The sequence below is a fragment of the Ambystoma mexicanum genome, chromosome 4q, assembly GCF_040938575.1.
Source record: "Ambystoma mexicanum isolate Mex_15411 chromosome 4q, UKY_AmexF1_1, whole genome shotgun sequence".
Classification (NCBI taxonomy): Eukaryota; Metazoa; Chordata; class Amphibia; order Caudata; family Ambystomatidae; genus Ambystoma; species Ambystoma mexicanum.
The window spans coordinates 898,226,610-898,246,999 of NC_090928.1; the positions used below are offsets into that span (position 1 = coordinate 898,226,610).

At 46.0% G+C, this 20,390-nt stretch overlaps 1 protein-coding gene across 1 annotated transcript in view; it reads right to left on the reverse strand.

Annotated features, from left to right (window-relative positions):
- Positions 1 to 20,390, reverse strand: part of PLEKHH2 (pleckstrin homology, MyTH4 and FERM domain containing H2) — a 1,974,292-nt gene that overhangs the window by 1,163,581 nt on the left and 790,321 nt on the right. Inside the window, exons 9-10 of the mRNA XM_069608462.1 lie at positions 3,724 to 3,818; positions 1,658 to 1,802 (exon numbers count right to left, since the gene is read on the reverse strand). Of these exons, the coding sequence (XP_069464563.1) occupies positions 1,658 to 1,802; positions 3,724 to 3,818 (240 nt within the window). The remainder of the gene's footprint in view (positions 1 to 1,657; positions 1,803 to 3,723; positions 3,819 to 20,390) is intronic.

The following is a 20,390-nucleotide window of genomic DNA, read 5'->3' on the forward strand; positions in this document are numbered from 1 at the left end:
CATGCTGTAGAGAAGCAGTCTGAAAACAAGAAATTTGATCTCTGAGCTGTGAGCATTTAGCCCCAGAAAGAAACATCACACAGTGAGATAATAAATGGTTTCTTTTGTTCAACTTCGGTTGTGTTTTGTGTCTGTAGAGGTCATGGAGAGGAGCATTGTCCATGCATATTTATTTTACCAGCTTGTTTGGGTCATATCAGTAATAACATGGAAAACATAGTTACCAATGGGAAGTATCCTTGTGGCAAACAGATTATGTTTTTTAAGTGAATGCATAGCTGGATTGCACAAAAGTATTTTTCAATGTTACTGCATTGTATGAATGTTTCATCAAGATGCATATATGTGTTGTGTTCATTTATATAAATGTGTAGGGGAAAGCGTTCTACAAATGTAATGCATTGTTTAAAGCCAGACATCTCTGCTACACACCTCTGTTTTGTTGCTAATGTGTTATATTCATTTCCAGGTTTAGTCATGTTTTGGTTGTCTGGTCCATACATTTTACACTCTTGTGTAGGCACATTATTTTTGCTCTTACAATTTAATTAAAAATAAACAACCATATACAACAATATGTGTGCCTCCAATCCTTATATGAAGCGCTGTTGAGTATGAACTGACTAGTTTAAACATCCACTAAACTTAACTTGGAGCCAATGTGGTAAATAATAATATAGGTGGTCAGCGAGAGCAACGCCCTTGCTCAAACTTGAGTGACTGGTGTAATGACAGTAGCAGGGTTCACAGCATCTTTTCGATCATCAAGACTACAATTCTAACATTAAAAACCTGACATTCGAGCCAGTGCAAGCGCTGTTACAAAGACAAAGAAATGAAATGGCTTCATTTGTAACTGAACAAGAAACTCAGCAAGACATGCCCCTGTAGAGGTAATCCAAATAGATTTGTAGTGGTTCAACAAATCTTCCTTGCACTTCTAAGCACTGTGATCATTATTGCCTCAGTCGATAATTTACTGACTTCGGATGGATGTGCGGCTAACTGTCCAGCCAACAATTGACCATGAGAGTCTTTTGCATGCAAGGGCAGCGCAGAGAGTTAGTGTTCATCTGTTCCATCGGTGGGAGGGCTACTGCGCTGTGTGCTTTATATGTTCATTGAGAGAGAAGGATGCTTTTTGATCATAATGTGGACTGCTGGAGCATGACAATCAATTCTTCAAAATTGTTTATTTCGGTAAAAGAACATCAAACAAATAATACAACAAAACGAATCAACAATTAAATATCAATATACAACATTCATAAAAACAGGATAAAAGAGACTCATCACAGTAAAAACATCAGAGTCCACCAAATTGTTTACAGATGGGAACAGTAATAAAAAACCTTCAGATTCATTGTGTGGACTAGATTACGTATTTGCCGCTGCAAATACGTTTTGTTGTATTATTTTTTAGATTTTTTTTTTACCCAAACTAACAATCTTGAAGAAGATTTTCCATACAGTTAACTTTTTGAACGCGACAGTCGGATGTCACATACTTTTTACTCTCTTGCGAAGGAAAAAACTGACTTTTACTCACTTGAAATTACATTCACTTACAAAGTCCCTCAAAATCTTATCTGGAGCACTGATTCCTCCATTCAGTTAAGAGTTGCAATTCTCTGACGACCTTGTGGCAGTTACCCACCTCGCTTCAGTGCCCGTGGGCTGTTTGGGTCACTTCTGTTACGACTGTCCGACTCTGAGGTCCGTGAACTGGATCTGGAGCTTGTCTCGTCCTCTGATCCAGAGGAGTCTTCTGAGAATGGGCTTGTCCTTATTCGAGTGGCTTTCTGAAGGCAAAAAACATCATAGGAGAGGTTATTGACTCTAGAGGGAAATGCAGTGTTAACCCAAAAGTACAACAAATGTCAGTGTTTACCAATAGCCACTGCCCACGTGCTCAAGGAAGAACAGTTCCATTTAATGCTCGTCTGCGACAAAAGAGACGCATCAACCAAGTCAGGTGATGGCGGGTAGATGCGAAGAGGTTTGTGTCCAGTTTATGACCTGTCCAATAGAACCTACAGGCCTTGCCCAATATCTAGCCTACCCTACGTATACAGTCATATGACATGCCCTTTTTTATAATCTCCTCTGCACATGCCAGTAACATAACAAGCCTTTATATTCCGTAACCACCACATGCCAACCGAATGGCATAAAGAGGATTGTCATGTGGCCCTGCAGATAGATGTAATGTGGTGGTGTGCTCAGTCTTTGCAGCCTTGTGCCACTGCTGCGAATTGAAAGGTTGCATAAGTTATTCCCTGCAGACAAAATAGAACCATTAATGTATTTCTAAATTAATCAGAATACACAAAGTCATAGTGATTTACTCGACTGAATATTCAGATAGAATTGCAACAGATGGCAAAATCTGACAGGAATTAATGTTTGAGACACCAGGCAAAACAAAAAAGACAAAATACAAGAATGTTTGAAACAAATAACAGTATTACAAAATGACAATGTACATTAGGATAAATTATTGGACTTAAGAAATAATAGAGCACAGTTTTCCAATGAAACGGAATAATTACCATTATGTTACTTGTTTTGAATGCCTTGACTTCGACTTGGCAAGACAGGTTTACTTTTGGCAATTATAATCCAAATCTATTGCATTGCAGTACAGGTATGGGGGGAAGGGGAGACGTGTGAGGAGGGGCACACAGGTTAAGGATGTTATTGACCCTCCCATTGTCTGCCCATGCCCTTTCTAATCACAATAGCCATTCGCAAACACGACCTGCCCTTTCCCGCCCAAAACACACCATCCTGGGATCTCTTTGAGCTAGCTCTATCAAGCAGTAACACCAACCTTTGGTATGTCAGTCATTTCTAAGCAGTCTGCTGAGAGCTAATGGTTTAATTGCAGACATACATGCGTTACTGGTGTACAAAAATGCCTTCACGGAGTGTGTCTTCAGCCACTTGATATACATCTGTTCCTTGCAATGAATTCCTGTTAAGAACAAGCATCCGCAAAGATAATCGCTGTGGCTTGTGAATAGGTATTAGGCATTTCCCATGGACTGTCCAGGTACACCCACTATTTTCCACCTGTTGCCATCTGATAGCCAGGTAGTACCATTATGGCAGTGCCCTGCAAATGCCCATCACATGCCTACACAAAAAGCCCAAACTGTTGGCTTTGACATTGCTTTTTCTGCCTATATGTATGTTAGGTATTCTTAACTGTTAAGAACAGGGCACACGCATTACTTTTGTTCATTTAATTAGTCAATCCCCCCAAATAGTCAAACCCCATAGGAAATACTGGCTATGATCTGCTTTAGATCGCCACCAGGTAGATTCCCCCATGCAGTGCACTTTGTAATAGGGGCTGGAGGAACATGTTTGCTGCTGCAAACGTCAGTCTGCCTTCCATGGCATTGCAAATATGCGAGCATTTTATCTGGAAACGTTATGAAACCTTCATAAACAGATATTGTAAAAAATAACAATAATAATATGAGGATGCCTGGGGCAGCAAGGATGGGTTGAGTGGCACACCACTGATGGGCGACTGGAAGGTGATGGCGTTTTCTCCTGCGGCTTCCGAGTGGCTACAGGAGGACCTTAAAGGCGGTGACATCAAGAAGGTCGCCAACTTCAAATGAATGCGTCTCATATCAGGGCTCAAGAAAATAAAAATAAAACATTTGAGGTTAATGGGAGAGCACTTTGATAGCAAAGAAGAGATCTTACCCCTTTCAAGGTTGTGTAGACAGGACTGGTCATGTTCTTGTATATAAGGGAAGTATACAGCCCGGATGTTGAGCATAAAGGAACTGAGCAACCATCTGTCAGGCAAATTAAAAAAAACATTTTGACAACCCCAATCTTTACAACATAAAAATATGTACTTTGCATCCGAAGCAATTCAGATTCACTTTGGCAGCATCACATTAACCAAATCCCTCAACCTCCCAATAAATGGTGCTTACCTCCTATCGAAACCATAACTGCACCTAGAGGGAGCCATCACAAGACTGTCTACACTGCTTCCACAATAGGAAACACAGAGAACACACGCACCTTACGAAATACAGGTTATTGCTATTTAACTAGTGCCCAGTGAACTCCCAACTAGAAATATGGAAAGTAGTCTTTTTTTTCAGAAACTCCACTATGTTTACTATGATGTCTGGCCCCCTTCTGCCCGCTTTTATTTTGTTGATAGGGCAAGTTAGTATTTGCCTTCTCTGTGCGGTTATGTTATGCAACATTTGTGAAGTTCAGCTCTTGCCATTTGTATGTACTCCCTGAGGAGGGCTACTCTGAGAGAGGTTCCCAAAGGAGGGAGCATTGTTGCTGCCTCCCCAACACTCAATGGATGCTAATTATGGCTGGCTGGTTTAGGTGAGTCGGGCATTAAACCCTTGCATGATACCTGGGTTTCAGTGTAAGTGCGAGTATGCTCATCAGTGTGGTAGGTGAGAATGGTCGCCCGACGCAGGGTAGTCGGGCTTTAAGGGCCTTCTACAATGGGCGAGGATCCTTTCTAGCCCGTTTCTCATTGATCAGTGAGCATTACATATTTGCGTGAGATGGCGTGTGGTAGGTAAGCATGGTCGCCTGATGGAGGTAGTCGGCCTTCTCCAATGGGTGAGGATCCTTTCTAGCCCGTTCCTCATTGATCGGTGAGCGTTACATATTTGTGTGAGGTGGCGTGTGGTAGGTAAACATGGTCGCCTGACGCAGGGTAGTCGGGCTTTAAGGGCCTTTTACAGCGGGTGAGGATCCTTTCTAGCACGTTCCTCATTGATCGGTGAGCGTTACATATTGGCGTGAGGTGACGTGTGGTAGGTAAACATGGTCGCCTGACGCAGGGTAGTCTGGCTTTAAGGGCCTTTTACAACGGGTGAGGATCTTTTCTAGCACGTTCCTCATTGATCGGTAAGCGTTACATATTGGCGTGAGGTGGCTGTAACGCCTCTGTGATGTCTGGGTGTCGTCGTGAGTTCGTCTGGTTTGCAGCGTTTGATGACTTTTGGTGTAAGCACATGTGGCATGGATAGGTTGTGTGTGGTGTCTCATGTGCTCCAGCTCTTGGGTAGTGAAAATGCGAAGTTGTGCTGGGGGTGAGGTAGTGTGAGAGATGGGAGATATTAGGTTGGTGAAAATTGGGGTGGAGTTGGGGTCGGAGAAGAAGTGCGTGTGTGAATGCGAGTGATGCTGACAGAGTGATAACTTTGGAGTGCTCTAGCATCCTGTTGTATGAGGGTAATGATGGCTGGTTAAGGAGGGTAGGTCAGGAATTCTTATTAACGGGTAGATATTTGTAGGTTCTGCGTGAGAATGTGGTCACTGGCAGAAATATATGAGATGGCAATGCATGGGTGAGTGTGAGTGGGGGTTGGGGGAGGTAGGGGTACGTTGCAAGCATGATTGAAGTTGGCAGGGGGGATGAGTTAAGACATGAGGTGTCTTAGCTGGCTACAGAAGTTCTGGACATAATTAGACGGGGAGGTTTGAGTGATGTGGTTTTGTAGGGGGTAGTCGAGGGTCTGATTGCACAGTGTAGTTTGGGGCTGAGGCATGTGGATAGGGGCAAGCAATGATATCAGTAAAATGGAATATGGTGGTGATGTAGATGTTAATGGAAGTGACAGAAGTGGATGATGTTGGAGTGGAATGTCATGTTGGGGTGTTGGCGAAAAGTTGACATGGGGTCATGTGGACGGTGCATAGGATAATAATGGTGATACAGAGTGGTGATGGTGGTGTAATGTTATATTACATGGATTTTTGAAGCACACCTCTGCTGTCTACATCATTTTGTGGAACCTACGTTCTTTTGGTGTGATCAGTGATGTGCAGGACTGTGATTACGATAGCACAGTATAGGTCTGTGGAGTAGGTAATGGAGTGGCTCTGGCAGGTGGGTAGGATATCTATAGACTCTTCCAATGTCTTCGATGTATGCGTTTGCTGCGGTGGTGTACAAACATATATGTGTTTTGTTATTGGTGCAGTTAGGCCAGGTGCCCATACCAAAATGCCCAGGTCTGTTTTGGGGGTTATCTAATTCACCAGCCCTGTTGACAAATAGCTATGTGGTCTTAAAAGTAATGTGGGAGGAGTAGCTGGAAAAGGAGATCCGGGGAATGGAAGGGTTTGGGATGTTGTGGATGTGTGAATTATGGGAAAGGTGGAGTTACCTTAGGGGCGGTCTGAAGTTGCAGTTTGCAGTGAAGATGGTAAATTGAATTCAGGGAAATGGGAGACGTGGGTTCCAGCTAGGTGTAGGGTAATGTGTGGTAGGGTTTGGCAGTCGGATGTAGGGTAATGTGAGATGGGTGTTGAGAGTGGAGGAGGCTGAGGGCTGTAGTGGAGACATAAGGGTATTAGGGGCATTGGTTATTGGAGGGAGGTGAATGAGTGGAATTGTGTGGGTGGGGAGAGAGGCAGTGGTCAGGGCGAGGAAGGAGTGTCTGAATTAATATGTTGGGCAAGGATGTACCCTGCACAGTTCTAAAATTCTCATGCATCGCAGACTGACATAAAACAACAGGACGATATGTAAAGTATGCATTATCCCACCATACATGTTACAATACAAATGGCATTAAATCACAGGGAGACCAAACATTCCAAGACAAAGCACTGTTCACCAATGATAAGAACCACATGACTTGAGAAGTGTGTTTTTATTTGTTTGATATTCTCACACAGAATAGGGCTGAGATAAACATGTATAGGGACAAGGGGTTCATCCACAACATACCAGGATTTTGGCTACATAATAATTGTCAGGATAGGACAACTAAAGTGTTACGGGTTAGTCTACGGTTGGGATGCAGATGTTCCCCAGGGTCTCTGATCTATGAAGGGGAGGGGGTCAGGCGTCCCTTGTTAAACATGTCCTCAGATCTGCGACATTCCATTGTTCCTTGGTTGCAAATCATAATTGGAAAGGGATTGGAGTAAATTCCTTTGGGATACTGGGTCTCATCTATAAACAAAGGTGGGTCCCCACCATGGGCGTGAACTAGATAAATGTGCCAGTATGGGCTAAATAATAATGCGTTAATGATCCTTCTAGCATTGGAACAATGGTCTTCCCCAGGTTCTCCAAATAACTAAACAGTCTCGAGGATATCATGCTCAGCCACCTTTGGATCACAACTCACTCTCGCATGGATATAGCACCCACCCTCTTCTTCACTCAGCACACAGTTTAGGGTACATAGGTCCCAGCTGTCCCATTACTCAACACAGTGCCACACAGACATAGCAACCAGTCACTTCTTTACTCAGTCTTCTTCTCAGGGCTATAAATTCATGCTGGCTACTTGTAATCCATAAAAACAACCAGGGCACCTCATTAAGAGTAAATAACAGCCTTAAGTGTTACATAGGTTATCCGTTATATCACAAAAAAACACTTTGTAAGGGAAAAACTATTCTTACAATTAATGTGTATGCTACCGGAATCCCTAGGCAGAAGAACACCCTATCCCTCTAAGGGGTGCTCTGCCCATCTAATGGGAAAGAGGAGAAGAAAGCTGTCCCTGCATCTACAATGTATGCAGTTAAAACACTTCCCACTGGCAAACAACAAATGGGGGGAGTTGAACCAGGTCTGCTTCTACCTCCATGAACATTTTGTAGAGGAATTATTTCCTTAAGGATCAGAGGCCATCTCGTTTTTATTCACCTTCCAGGAAGTGTGTGCACAGTGCGCTGACTGAGTGATAATCTGTGGTTCACTCCGATGATAAAAAATCCATATGCATAAACCAATTTCGGAATATATGTATGCATACTAGTTTACCAGAGCGTATGGCTAAATGCCCTCTTTCTAAATATTTTTTTCTTTTCTTTTTTCATACACCCAATGAGGAATAACAAGGTAAACCAGTAAAGGTTAAAAGTTCAATTAACTAGAATGGAGAGAGTATGTCCTCTGCTACAGTTAGATCACTTGAATCCCGTATTACCGATTTCTTCAGCGATATCGTCCTTCTAGGTGGTCGGCCGGTTTCAATGACATGGTAACTCTAGCCACCTTCATCAGGACCTATAGTTTTGATGAGTCTGGAAGGATCGCCTTGTCCATCCATTTATATGGATTTTTGATTATTGGATTGAACCACAGATTATCACTCAGTCAGCGCACTGTGCACACACTTCCTGGAAGGTGAATAAAAACGAGATGGCCTCTGAGCCTTAAGGAAATACTTCCTCCACGAAATGTTCATGGAGGTAGAACAGACCTGGTTCAACTGCCCCCTTTGTGTTTAGCCAATGGGAAGTGTTCTAACTGTATACATTGTAGATGCAGGGACAGCCTTCTTCTCCTCTTTCCTATTAGATAAGCGGAGCACCACCTCTGACCTAGGGACAGGGACCCCCTAAAGGGATAGGGTGGTGTTCTGCCTAGGGATTCCGGTAGCATACACATTAATTGCATAGAAAAGTATCATTATAAAGACCTGTTTTTCCCTTACAAATTTTTTTTTTTGTTATGTATACTTGTAATCCACACCAGAATGATTGTGTCTGGGACACCGCCTCCTGAACAGGTACATAGCACCCCAGTTCAGTATGATGACTAGGGTCCCCTTCACTTTCTTACTAAAGTGATCTGTGGCCATTGCTTTTACAGGCTCCTGCCTTGGCCTATTCTCTCTTAAATGCAGTGACCTTCTACTCAGGTTAGCCCCTGGCGAGGCTTCTCTTCATTGGTTGAATGCCAGAATGGTTCCTACTACCACTGTTCCCTGCAGAGGTTCTGCCTTCATCATAGCTCTGTGGTGGGTTTGAATTGCCTTTGTGCCTGGTTAACTGCTGGTGCCTGGCTCATTTCCCCAGGTTCACAGGCAGTATTAAGTTCTACACTGATGTCCCTCAACAGAGCTTCCTTATCCTGTTTGCTTCAGAGAAAGTTGGGCAAACACTAGACTCATCTGCTGGTCTGAGAAGGTCTCCAGGTGTTGTCATCTGATCATGACCTTCTTCCCACTGATCTCCCACATCACAGGGTGGGGGGCTGGCATTCTGGGGATGCTTTAGTTACCCAGGTTTTCAAAATTCATATGTTTTGGCAATAGCCAAGACACACTGACGGGTAATAGCCCCCTGTGCAAAGGTTTGGCTTTTGTTGTTGCTCCTTCTTCAACCTGCATATAGGCCGTCAAATAGTGTGCTGACTGTAAAGGGATGGCACGGTTGAACATGGCACTGCTTAGGTCAGGGCATAGACGCCGTGATGGAGCGTCCTCCATATACTGCCTCAATGAAGGGTAAATCTCTGCTTTTGGAACCCTGGCAAGGCAGCTACCCTGTGTTGGTGACGAAGGGGGTAGTCCAACTTCGTCACAATATGTTTGTATTAGCACAGAGGACTTTACGTTAACATGAATGTTTACAGAGCATAGATGAAAATCAAAGTAACTCACGGGCAATGGGGTTTAGTACCCAGCATTTGGAATCCTTAGTTCAGGCAGTCCTCGTCTGCATGATACATAGGAGGCCGCTTCTGCCCCCCCTTTTAACATCGAGCTGTCAGCAAGGAATCGCAGGCTCCTGCCCCCATGATCCTCGGTACAGGATGTCCCCAATTTGCTTAGGCTAGCCGGGAATTCCTGTGCCTCCACACGTCAGTAATATAGTGCAGCATGAGACAGAAAAACAATCATAGATCGCTCTAGCCAATGACAAGGTGCTGGATTGAAGTGTACACGTACACCAGATAACCAATATTTGAAAGTTGCCTGGATGTTTTAGGAAAAAGGATTATGACCTTTGAGGAAGGTGCCTCATTTTTCTAGGTTTCCTTTATAAATGTTAACATGAGATTTGGCAAAGTATGTATAATGCAAGTCACCTTTTTCTGATGGTGCTTGATGGGTTTGTCTTTGGTCGATATTGATGAAGATGTCAAAATATTGATATTGATGAAGATGTACATAGATTGTCTTGAGCATATCTTGTATTTATTCTGCATGTATACCGCAACTGCTGCCTTCCTGTGATATTTTGCATCTATATTTTGTATTTTGTATTTGTACAGTGTATGTATCCCATGACCCCACCCTGCAACCTAAGCTTCGCATTCTCTGTACTGCTGCGCCCGGCTACCTTCGGGTTTGTGCGCATTATAAGTGAATAAAACAAACAAACAAACAAACAAAAGGCGCTCACTATAAAATAATATTTGGAACATATTACAAACATATGTTTGGAACATTAAAACTGGCAGAGTGTTGCCGTGGATCGTGCAGAGGGCAGTCTGCTCTGCTTTCCATTTCTATTGTCTGTGCTGGTGACTTCCTTCCCGCCTCTCGGAGCGAGAAGCGGAATGAAGCAGAGTGTTGCATTGGATTGTGGCGAGGGCAGTCTGCTTTATGTTTCTGTTGTCAGTACTGGTGACTTTCATTTCCGCCTCGCTGAAATACCGAATGAGGAATGCTTTCCACCCGAGTCACAATGGGAAAATAGGACCCTGACACCAGACAGAAGGCGAGAGTTGTCCGATCGTTGTTCAGCTTGGAGTGCGAGCTCGCTAAAAGAAGGCTTTATCCCAAATGGATGAGCCGATTCGAGTTGGGGGCTTGTCGCACAATGACCCACTAACACACTATGATGGCGGCTGTCGCAATTTCTCTGGCCCCTTTCTAAAAACTATATGAAACCCTAAATGATTTGGTGAAAGATCAGGCAACTTTAATTGCAATGGGGGTTTGGGGAGCTACAGAGCCATGCGATAGGATGTGTTTCTCCGGTGCTCCTGCTGATCCTGAACTATGCTGACGTGAACAGATGATTGGAATAGTATATTTCGAGTAATATTGAAGCTACAGCTACATGAATATCTAAGGAACAGTATGCTTGTACTTTCGCACTGAACTCAAGTGCTGGCCCGGAGTTACGTGCAAAAGAAGAAAAGCAACGTCCCATGAGTGAGACAAAATGGCGGCCATACCCGGGACAGAGGATAGTGCCAATGGGCCATGTAGCGATCCGAAAGTTAACGCAACACAGAGATGACAGACTGTATGAGTTTTCAGCCTTGAAGGAATACTGAATCAAAACGAGTAGTCGCAGGCGGGCTGATTAAAGATAATGGACGGACTGGCGGACTGCACCTAACTGGTGATGCGCACACGGACGACCTGGGGTGGCATACCTTGGCACAGGGGCTACTGTTACTAAGGGATTGGCCCCATATAGCGGACAGACCTAAATAAGAAGTCCGTAATCTCACAGATCACCCAGATTGAGCAGCAAGAAGGGGGTGGTGTATATAGCTGTCTGTACACCAACGAGGATAAACCTGATAACGGAGCACGAAAAAAAAATGGCGAGAGAAGGTCTAACGGGAGAGGTGCACTAGCAGAGACTGCAGAGGATGGCGCGGTGTAACTTTACAAGCAAAGTGTACGGGATACAAAAACACTTAAAGCCGTAACAGTAGACAACACAAGAAAGCACTTGAAAATGAAACTGACGAAGCATCAGAGCAAAGGGAATCCTATGCACATTGCAACATAGTAAATACACAACATGGGGCGAGTTCACCAAACAAAAGAGTCAGTCACGCAGATGATGACACAAAACAAGACTATCTCGTCGGATAGCTAAGTGACTGTTCCAACCCGGATGTGTGAGATGAGGGAAGGCACCACAAGGAAAAGAGCTGCAGCTGTGCCCCAGAGGAGATATGGCAGCACGGCCCAACGGGACACGGCTATAAAACAGGAGGAAGAGCTATACTGAGGCTCATGGTACAGGCCTATAAACGGCGGCCGTATAGCGACATCGGACACCCCAGGTCGGAAGCTTGGACAGGCTCCAGTAGAGCACAACAGAGTGTGAAAATACAAACTTGTGTGAATAAATGGCAGTCAGTGGATTCCCAAATTCACTGGTGGCATTGTCATCACATAAGACTGCGGAGGATCGCCGTATTAGACCATGGTTTGAGCAAGATTACAGCACCATTGTAAGGCAAATCCATCAGTAGATGGGCAACAATAACAAGATTGAGAAAATGCCATCCCTGGGAAGTAATTGGCAACCTGTACTGACCGGATGAAGATCAGCAACTTATTAAAACCTGGTTGCGATTCTGGGGAGATGCACGGCAGCCCAACCCATGCAAGATAGAGGGCCTACTAGGACCAGTGACAAACACGAAGTGGAAATATCCGCCAGAACACAGCGAAACGTATCACAATAATAAGGCAAAACAGGGAGGTACACAGGTATTGTGCTGAGATTGGTAGCTTGTGTAGTGCAGCAGAGTCCATAACGCCACCCTCAATCCAGTAACACCCATTGGGTGCCCAGATGCACAGGAAAAATAAGGTAACACCAGACTAATAAGACAATAAAACAAACTCTGGCCAAGGAGGACATTTTCCAGGAAAGCCGGAATAGGTGTGAAGCTGAGTAACAATTACAGGCCCCGGAAAAGTGAGTGTACACAACTATTGCAGGCACAATAGCAGAGAGACTCCGCCAACACAGCATCTAAACAGTCAAGCGACAGCACCACGTGCAACTAAACAGAAGTGGAAACTAAAGCGAAAGGTGGCACAACATGGCGTCCAAGTCCAACAAGTGCAAGGAGAAGCAGCCGTTAATTGAGGTATTTACCAAACCTGCACAAACGACAGAAAGGGGGATGTCAACAGCGCAAGAGACATGAGACGGGACAACTCCTGAGCGGATTGATCATCAAATACTAGAAGCCATAGCAGAGCTGAAATCTACAATGGAATTTAAAATTGACGCAATTAGCATCGATGTGAACCTCTTGAGGCAGGATATCAAAGCATTAGCAGAATGCAAAGGGATGCTAAAAAAGAAGTGAAAGTGAATACAAGCAGTTGCAACAAAAACTCCCATGAAGTCCCCATACTGAAGAAACAGGTTCGGAATCTTGCAAATAGAGCGGAAGCGGCAGAGGGGCGTGCACAGAGAAATAATGTACGGATTGTTGGGCATCCGGAGGGCGAGGAAGGTCTGAACCCGACATATTACACTGAAGACATGTTAGTGCAAGAAATAAGAGCTGGATCGCTTACCCAAGGGTTTACAGTTGAACGGGCGCACAGAGCCCTGACAAGGAGGCCGCCACCCGCAGCCCCACCCAGACCGATCATTGACAAGATATTAAATTACAAAGACAGGGAGAGAATCATGGAACATTTTCGAAAAGGACGAATGATCAACCGAGTGTCAACATCCATCAGGGCATACCCAGATCATAGGTTTTTGGTGCAAAAACAGAGGATGAACTACAGAGTGGTCAAGAGAAGGTTACATGCTACCAATCTTAAATACATGTTGCTATATCCAGCAAAGATGAAGGTCCTATTTAAGAACTGTGCCGTTTTTTTCGAAACCCCGGAAGATGTGAACAAGTGGATGGACACACTGAATATGCTGATGGAGAAGGCAGAACAGACAGGAAGTGGAAGTGATTAATTAAACTGTATTGTTTGAATAATGTACACTTGGGCAGCATAGAGGCCAGTATGTAATGATCCAATATTGACATTTAAGCTAAAAAGCAAATGTCTTTTTCATTATTAGCTAAATGCAGGATGCACAAGTGCTGCTTAATTTTTGAGCAGTGCGGGGAAACACACTATCATCCATATTACTTTAGAGTAGTCAGGATACTGGTAGTTCTGTATCCTGCTGCAGCACTCCGATACCGGCATTAGCCAGGACAGGAGTGAGATGTGGGGATGCCTGAGATCCAGATTAGGAGCTTGGCAAATGTTGGGAACAGGTGAGGAGGTGGGAGGGAAAGGAGTTGGGGCAGTTAAGGGGAAGTTGGCCTACGAATACACACAAGGAGCTGAAGGCAGAGATATCAGAAATGGGAGGAGTGTAGAACCAGTCAAAGTATATGGATGAACTTAGGATAGCAACATGGAATGTGAGGAGCCTAAACAGTTATATTAAAAGAAACCCGGGCTATGTCATATTTAATGCGCCAGAAAATAGATATAGCTCTGCTGCAAGAAACTCATCTAACCAAAGATAGATCAGACACATTGGCACAGAAACGGAAAGGGGTGACCCTGGGCTCAACATACTCAGCGTATGCTAGAGGGGTCCTGATATGGGTAGCGCCTACAGGCTCGTTCAAGAGCCTTCAAACCTTCCTAGACAAATATGGTAGAATGGTAATTGTTTGGGCATTGGTGGAAAATAAGGAAATATGTATTATTAATATGTACGCCACAAATGAGGATACAGCGGCTTACTTTAGATCTCTATATCTCAAGATTAGTCCATATAGGGATTGTGCGTTGATATGGGGGGGGGTATTAATTGTACGTTAGACCCAAAGAAAGATAGACCAGATGATAAATGTACTCATCCAACCCCTGCAGCCAAGCCTTGAAATATGTTGTTGAGCACTTTTACGTTAGCCAATGTTTGGAGTACACGATACCCGCACGACTGAGTATATTCTCACTACACTGCCCAGCAGAATTTATATATGAGATTGGATTATGTGTTTGTAGGGGAGGAATCATTGACCAGGTTCACACAAACTGAGTGTAAAGCTTGGCTCCTTTCGGACCATGCCCCTCTGTTCGTTACTTGGCAGGTCCTTCCCCACCGGGCTAGAATCCCGACGTGGAGACTTAGGGTAGAGGCACTGAAGGATAAAGGGTTCCGTGAACATTTGAGACATGAGGTGAAAGAATAAGTACAATACGGGTAACGTAGGCTCAGCTGATACACTGTGGGAGGCCTTTTAAGTGGTAGTGAGAGGAGCAGGTATAGCTAATTCGAAAGGGATGCAAATGTTATAGTGCAGGATTTACAGAAAACAGGTTAGAAACCATAATGCGAACAAGAACAAGGTCCTTAGAAGAGGCTCAGTAGGTCTTCCGCTTACAACAGGAGTGTAGAGAACACTGGGAAAGGTTGGGTAAATGGAGCTACAGAAAATATATTGGGAGACAACATGCAGATTGAGACAGGCCAGGACGATTGCTAGCCTGGTTATATAAAAGTGAGACCACACGGCAGACAATTAGAGCAGTGCAATGACCGGATGGAAAGTTGTGAGAGACCCAAGAGGATGTGAACAAGTGCTTTTATGATTATTATACTCACTTGTATACAGAAATTACAGAGGGGGATATACAGGATTCATTGACAGAGATCTGTCTCCCTAAACTAAATAAGGAGGAGAGGGACAGTCAAGAGATACCCATTACGAGGGAAGGAATAGAAAATGTTATAAAGGAACTACCGCCTAGTACGTGTCATGGCCACTTGCCCAGGATCACAGGAGTGGCACCATCAGGTGGAGGGAGCAAGGGGCACCATGGTTCATGCACGTCCCTTTGGGATGTTTATACATTGGGGCCCGGTTGGACCCAGGCTCATGGAAAAACATGAGCAAGACTCTCTTTATTATTGGCAGGAGTGCTTTCCACTTGTGTGCAACCAGTCCGGGTGTGGCCTTCTATCTTCAGCTGCATGTGCAACTTCAAGGAGTGGAAGGGTGTGGCAAGCAGGACTGAGCTAGTGGGCGTGGCCTTAAGAGCTCATCTATAAAAGCCAGCCCAACCCCAAGGCACACGCTTCGCGTTAATCTCGATTCGCATACAGCGTTAAGCTCAACGCCGCCTGGGTTAACTAGCACTTACCTTGGGAATCCAGTCTCCTGCCCCTGCGCTTACCTCGTGGAGTCAGCTTACACCTGCATCCATCACCGCTGAGCCTGGCATCCATTCTTACTCTTCTGGATCACAGGACTTCAGCTCAGGGCACGATATCATCTTCATCTCCGGCATGCAGAACTCCAGCTCTGGACTCCGCAGCACGACATCTTCTTCTTCCACGAAGGCGGACTCTGTAAAAGGACAAAAGACAAGGTTAGACATACGAACCTACAGTTTAAGGTCACGCATGCAAAATTCTTTGCGCTTCCCTTCTGCCGGCCCGCCGCGGGATCCTCCGTTCCTCATCTGGAGCCACTTCGGGCTCTGCTTCTCTGCTGGACCATAATCACACCTATGTGGGGAGAAAGATGGACATTGTTACAGAGCGGACAACAGGCTGAGAACAAGACACAGAAAGGCGTGGAATTGTTGCAGCTGGACTGGACACCACGTATAAAGGACCAGTGAAGGATCTCGGTCCTCATTCTACATGCGCCCCTGCCAGAAGTAGCAGGACAGAGAGTTCACCCTTAATGATCTACAGGTGAGCCTTAATGGGACGATGCATGCTCACCACACTATGGGAGGAAGGTTTTGAGAGGGAATTCACTCGCAGGCCAGTAAACTTATGTCCGCTCATATTTACGCAGGAGCAGGGTTCCAATTTATCACAGCAGCCCACAGACTATTTGCAGCGGAAGGAAGCAGATCGGGGGGGTCCCACTTCCTGGGAGGGCTGCAACCGTGCCCCAACGTCCCCGTAGAGACCAGGTGAGCGTAACAGAACGCAAAGCCACTACAAATCTCTGCCTGGGCGTTATGGATACCTCTGAGACTGACCTATTGGGCCCAACTTTTGGGTGAATTAGGGGCTGAAGTTCATGCTTCCAGGCAGGAAACCATTGCCTTAAGAAGGGAATAGTTTCTTACCTGTAACTTCATTTCTCCAGCATTGGTATCTTTCATGGATTCACATGCTTAGAATATTCCCCGTCGTCAGGCTGGGAATCCCCGGTACATTATATAGACCCTTTCCCGTAGGAAAACTTTTTCGACGCTTATGCGTCCTCTCCACCTCGTTTTGTATCATGCGTGCCCGCGCCGTCAGGACGCCATGATATAAATACAGGACCCGCCCCCGCGCTCCCTCAGATTTCGGCCCCCCAAAGTAGTGGGGGAACCAGTTTGCATGCCCAGGGGAGGCAGGCGGGCGCATGTGAATCCATGAAAGATACCAATGCTGGAGAAATGGAGTTACAGGTAAGAAACTATTCCCTTCTCCAGCATTGGATCTTTCATGGATTCACATGCTTAGAATAGATTACATAGCAGTACCATCCAAAAAAAGAGGAGGCGTGCATGCAAACTCACATACTTTCCTCACAATGCCCGTTCCCTATGGTCGTGTACCCATCAGCAATTGTTAACATAGAAAACAAACAATATTCAATCATAATTGCAACAAGATCTAACCCCTCAACCGGGGCTTACCTTATTGGAATAGGTGTCGAAGCACCGCCTGTCCCATCCGAGTATCTTCGGCATGTTGTTGTGACAGGCAGTAATGGCGGGTAAAAGTGTGTGTAGCCGCCCAGGTAGCCGCCATGCAGATGTCCCCAGAGGGACTCCAGACCACAGCGCCGTCGACGATGCCGCCGCTCTAGTTGAATGAGCTCTTGGGCGTCGCAGAAGAGGCTTCCCAGCCTTGGAATGGCAGTACGAAATGGTAGACGATACCCATCTTGACAGTCCTTGCTTTGAAATGGCTTTGCCTTTAGCACCCAAACCATAGGCCACGAACAATTGCCTCGTTTCCTGAAAGGTTGCGTGCGATGAAGATAAAACTTGAGAGCCCTTTTCACGTCTAATGTGTGTAACGTGCGCTCCGCTCCCGAGCATGGCTCTGGAAAAAACGTAGGTAAGACAATAGAGGAATGTTTATGGAACACTGAAGGCGCTTTCGGTATGAACTGTGGGTTAGTGGCAAGGACCACCTTGTTCTTGAAAAATCTTAAGTATGGTGGGTCTACCATTAGAGCTTGGATTTCCGAAATACGTCGGGCTGAAGTGATGGCCACCAGGAAGGCCAATTTCCACGACAAAAACTTTAGAGACGATGATGACATTGGTTCAAAAGGAGGTTTCATAAGAGACGCTAACACCAGATTGAGGCTCCACACCGGAGGAAATCTCTTCTCGGGAGGGAAACTCCTGAACAAACCTTTAAGGAAGTGCTTAATCAGGCGGTCGCTGAATAATGGTGCGGAATGTCGTTGACGTGTAAACCTGGAGATGGCGGCCAGGTGTACTTTTATCAACGACACCGATAAGCCCTTTTGAGCTAAGAACAGCAAGTATGGAAGGAGCTGTTCCGGCGTAATCGACTGCGGAACCAAATCTGGTTGATCCACACACCACTGACAGAAACTCCTCCATTTGTACGAGTATGAAGTGTTTGTGGAAGGTGCTCTTGCCGCTTGCAGAATACGACGACACTCCTCCGGAATCGTTAGCTGGCCAAATTCGGCGAAGTCAGGAGCCAGGCCGTCAACTTGAGGCTGTCCGGGTCGTGATGCCAAACGATACCCTCCTGTCGAGACAGAAGGTTGGGGATCTTCCTGAACCTCATTGGCTCCGCCGCCGCTAAGTGCAGCAGGTCTGAAAACCACACCTGTCTGGCCCAATACGGGGCCACTAGAATCACCCGACATGGGTACTTGAGGATCCATTGCAAAGTCCTCCGGATAAGAGGAAATGGAGGGAATGCGTACAGGAATTTGTTCGTCCATGGGAAGGAGAACGCATCCCCCAGTGAGCCCTGCTGAGGCCATCTGCTTGCATACTGCGGGCATTTCCTGTTGTCCTTCGTCGCGAACAGATCGATGGAAGGATGTCCCCACTTCTTGAATACATGTTGTAGTTGCTGGTCGTTCAGCACCCATTCGTGAACTTCGTTCATTTCCCTGCTGAGGGCATCTGCCTCCACATTTCTCACACCTGGCAGGTGGAACGCCAAGATTAGCATGTTGTGTTGCAGGGCCCAATGCCAGATTTTCTGTGCCTCCATCGACAGGGACCTGGAACGTGTTCCTCCTTGCTTCCTTAGGTAAAACATTGTAGTCGTGTTGTCCGTCATGACACGCACCACAGAGTCTCTCAGTTGAGGAAGAAAAGATTCTAGAGCCCACCGCACTGCTCTCAGTTCTAGCAGGTTGATATGCAGGGAGGACTCTTGTAACGACCACCGGCCTTGTGCCTGTAACGTATCCAGATGAGCTCCCCATCCGCTCAGCGATGCATCCGTCACCACCGTCTTTTGGAACTCCGGTTCCACCAGAGGCATTCCTTTCGTTAAATGAGTAGAAACTCTCCACCAACAGAGTGCTTGTACCAGTTGTTCGTCGATGACCAGTCTGTCGGACCAGCGACCTTGGCTCTGCGCCCAACGGTCCGCTAGAAATTCCTGGCAAGGCCTCATAAACAGACAGCAGTTGTTTATCAACGGAATGCAGGATGACATGGTCCCTAGCAGGGACATGTATTTGCGCACCGACACCCTGGTACCGGATCTCCATTCCGACGCCTTGCTTTGTAGCTTCTGTATTCTTTCGCTGGATGGTCTTACAAGGCTTGTGTGCGTATGAAACTCCGCTCCTAGAAAGACCAAGGTCCTCGAAGGCTTATCGCGAAGCCCAGTTCCTGTAAGAGGGACATTGTGGCCCCCAGACTGTTTCGTGTTTGTTCCATGGACGAACCTCTGACCAGCCAGTCGTCTAGATAGGGATAGACGTGGTGACCGTCCTTCCTTAAATGGGCCGCTATGGGGGCCAAACACTTGGTGAACGTCCTGGGGGAGGACTTGAGACCGAACGGGAGGACCTTGAACTGAAAATGCCTTTGCCCGACGACGAACCTTAAATATTTCCTGTGTCGTGGACGTATTGGGATATGAAAATATGCGTCCTGAAGGTCTAGCGACGACAGATAATCCATGGGTTGCACTGACCTGATAACCTCCTGGAGCTTTAGCATTTTGAATTTTGAGCTCTTTAGCCATTTGTTGAGTACCCTCAGGTCGAGAATGGGCCTCCATTTTCCATTTGGCTTCTTGACGACGAAGAACCGGGAATAAACCCCTTGTCCTTCCTGTGCCACAGGAACCCGTTCTACCGCTCCTTTTTGCAGCATAAGCGCCACCTCTTGTCTTAGAACTCGAAGGTGGGGCTGGGCCGAAAACACTGGCGGAAGACTTGGAGGCTTGTTTTTGAATTGCAGCGCATGACCCATGCGAATCGTGTCCAGAACCCATCGATCTGTGGTGATGCATTTCCATTGGTCGATATGATGAGAGACTCGACCCCCCAGGACGTTCCGAAGGCCGTCATTGGTTGCTGGTTTGCTTGTCCTTCGTCGACGAGGGACCCGAGCCGCGTCGTCTGGAGGCTTGATAATCTCTGCCTCTACGTGCCGACTGGGATGCCCGTCTGTAATCTTGTGAGGAGTATGAGGGCCTGTTAAATCCACGGTCCCTAGAGGCTCCAAAGCGGGAGTTTCCGGAAGCACCCCTGAAGGGGCGAAAAGAGCGAAAACTTCTACCTGTCTGCAGGGCGCCGAGAGACCCAGCGGTATCCGTGTCTTCTTTCATCCCCTTCAAGGCTTCATCTACCTTGTCTCCAAACAGATGTTCTCCTTCACATGGCATGTCTAGGACTTTGTATTGGA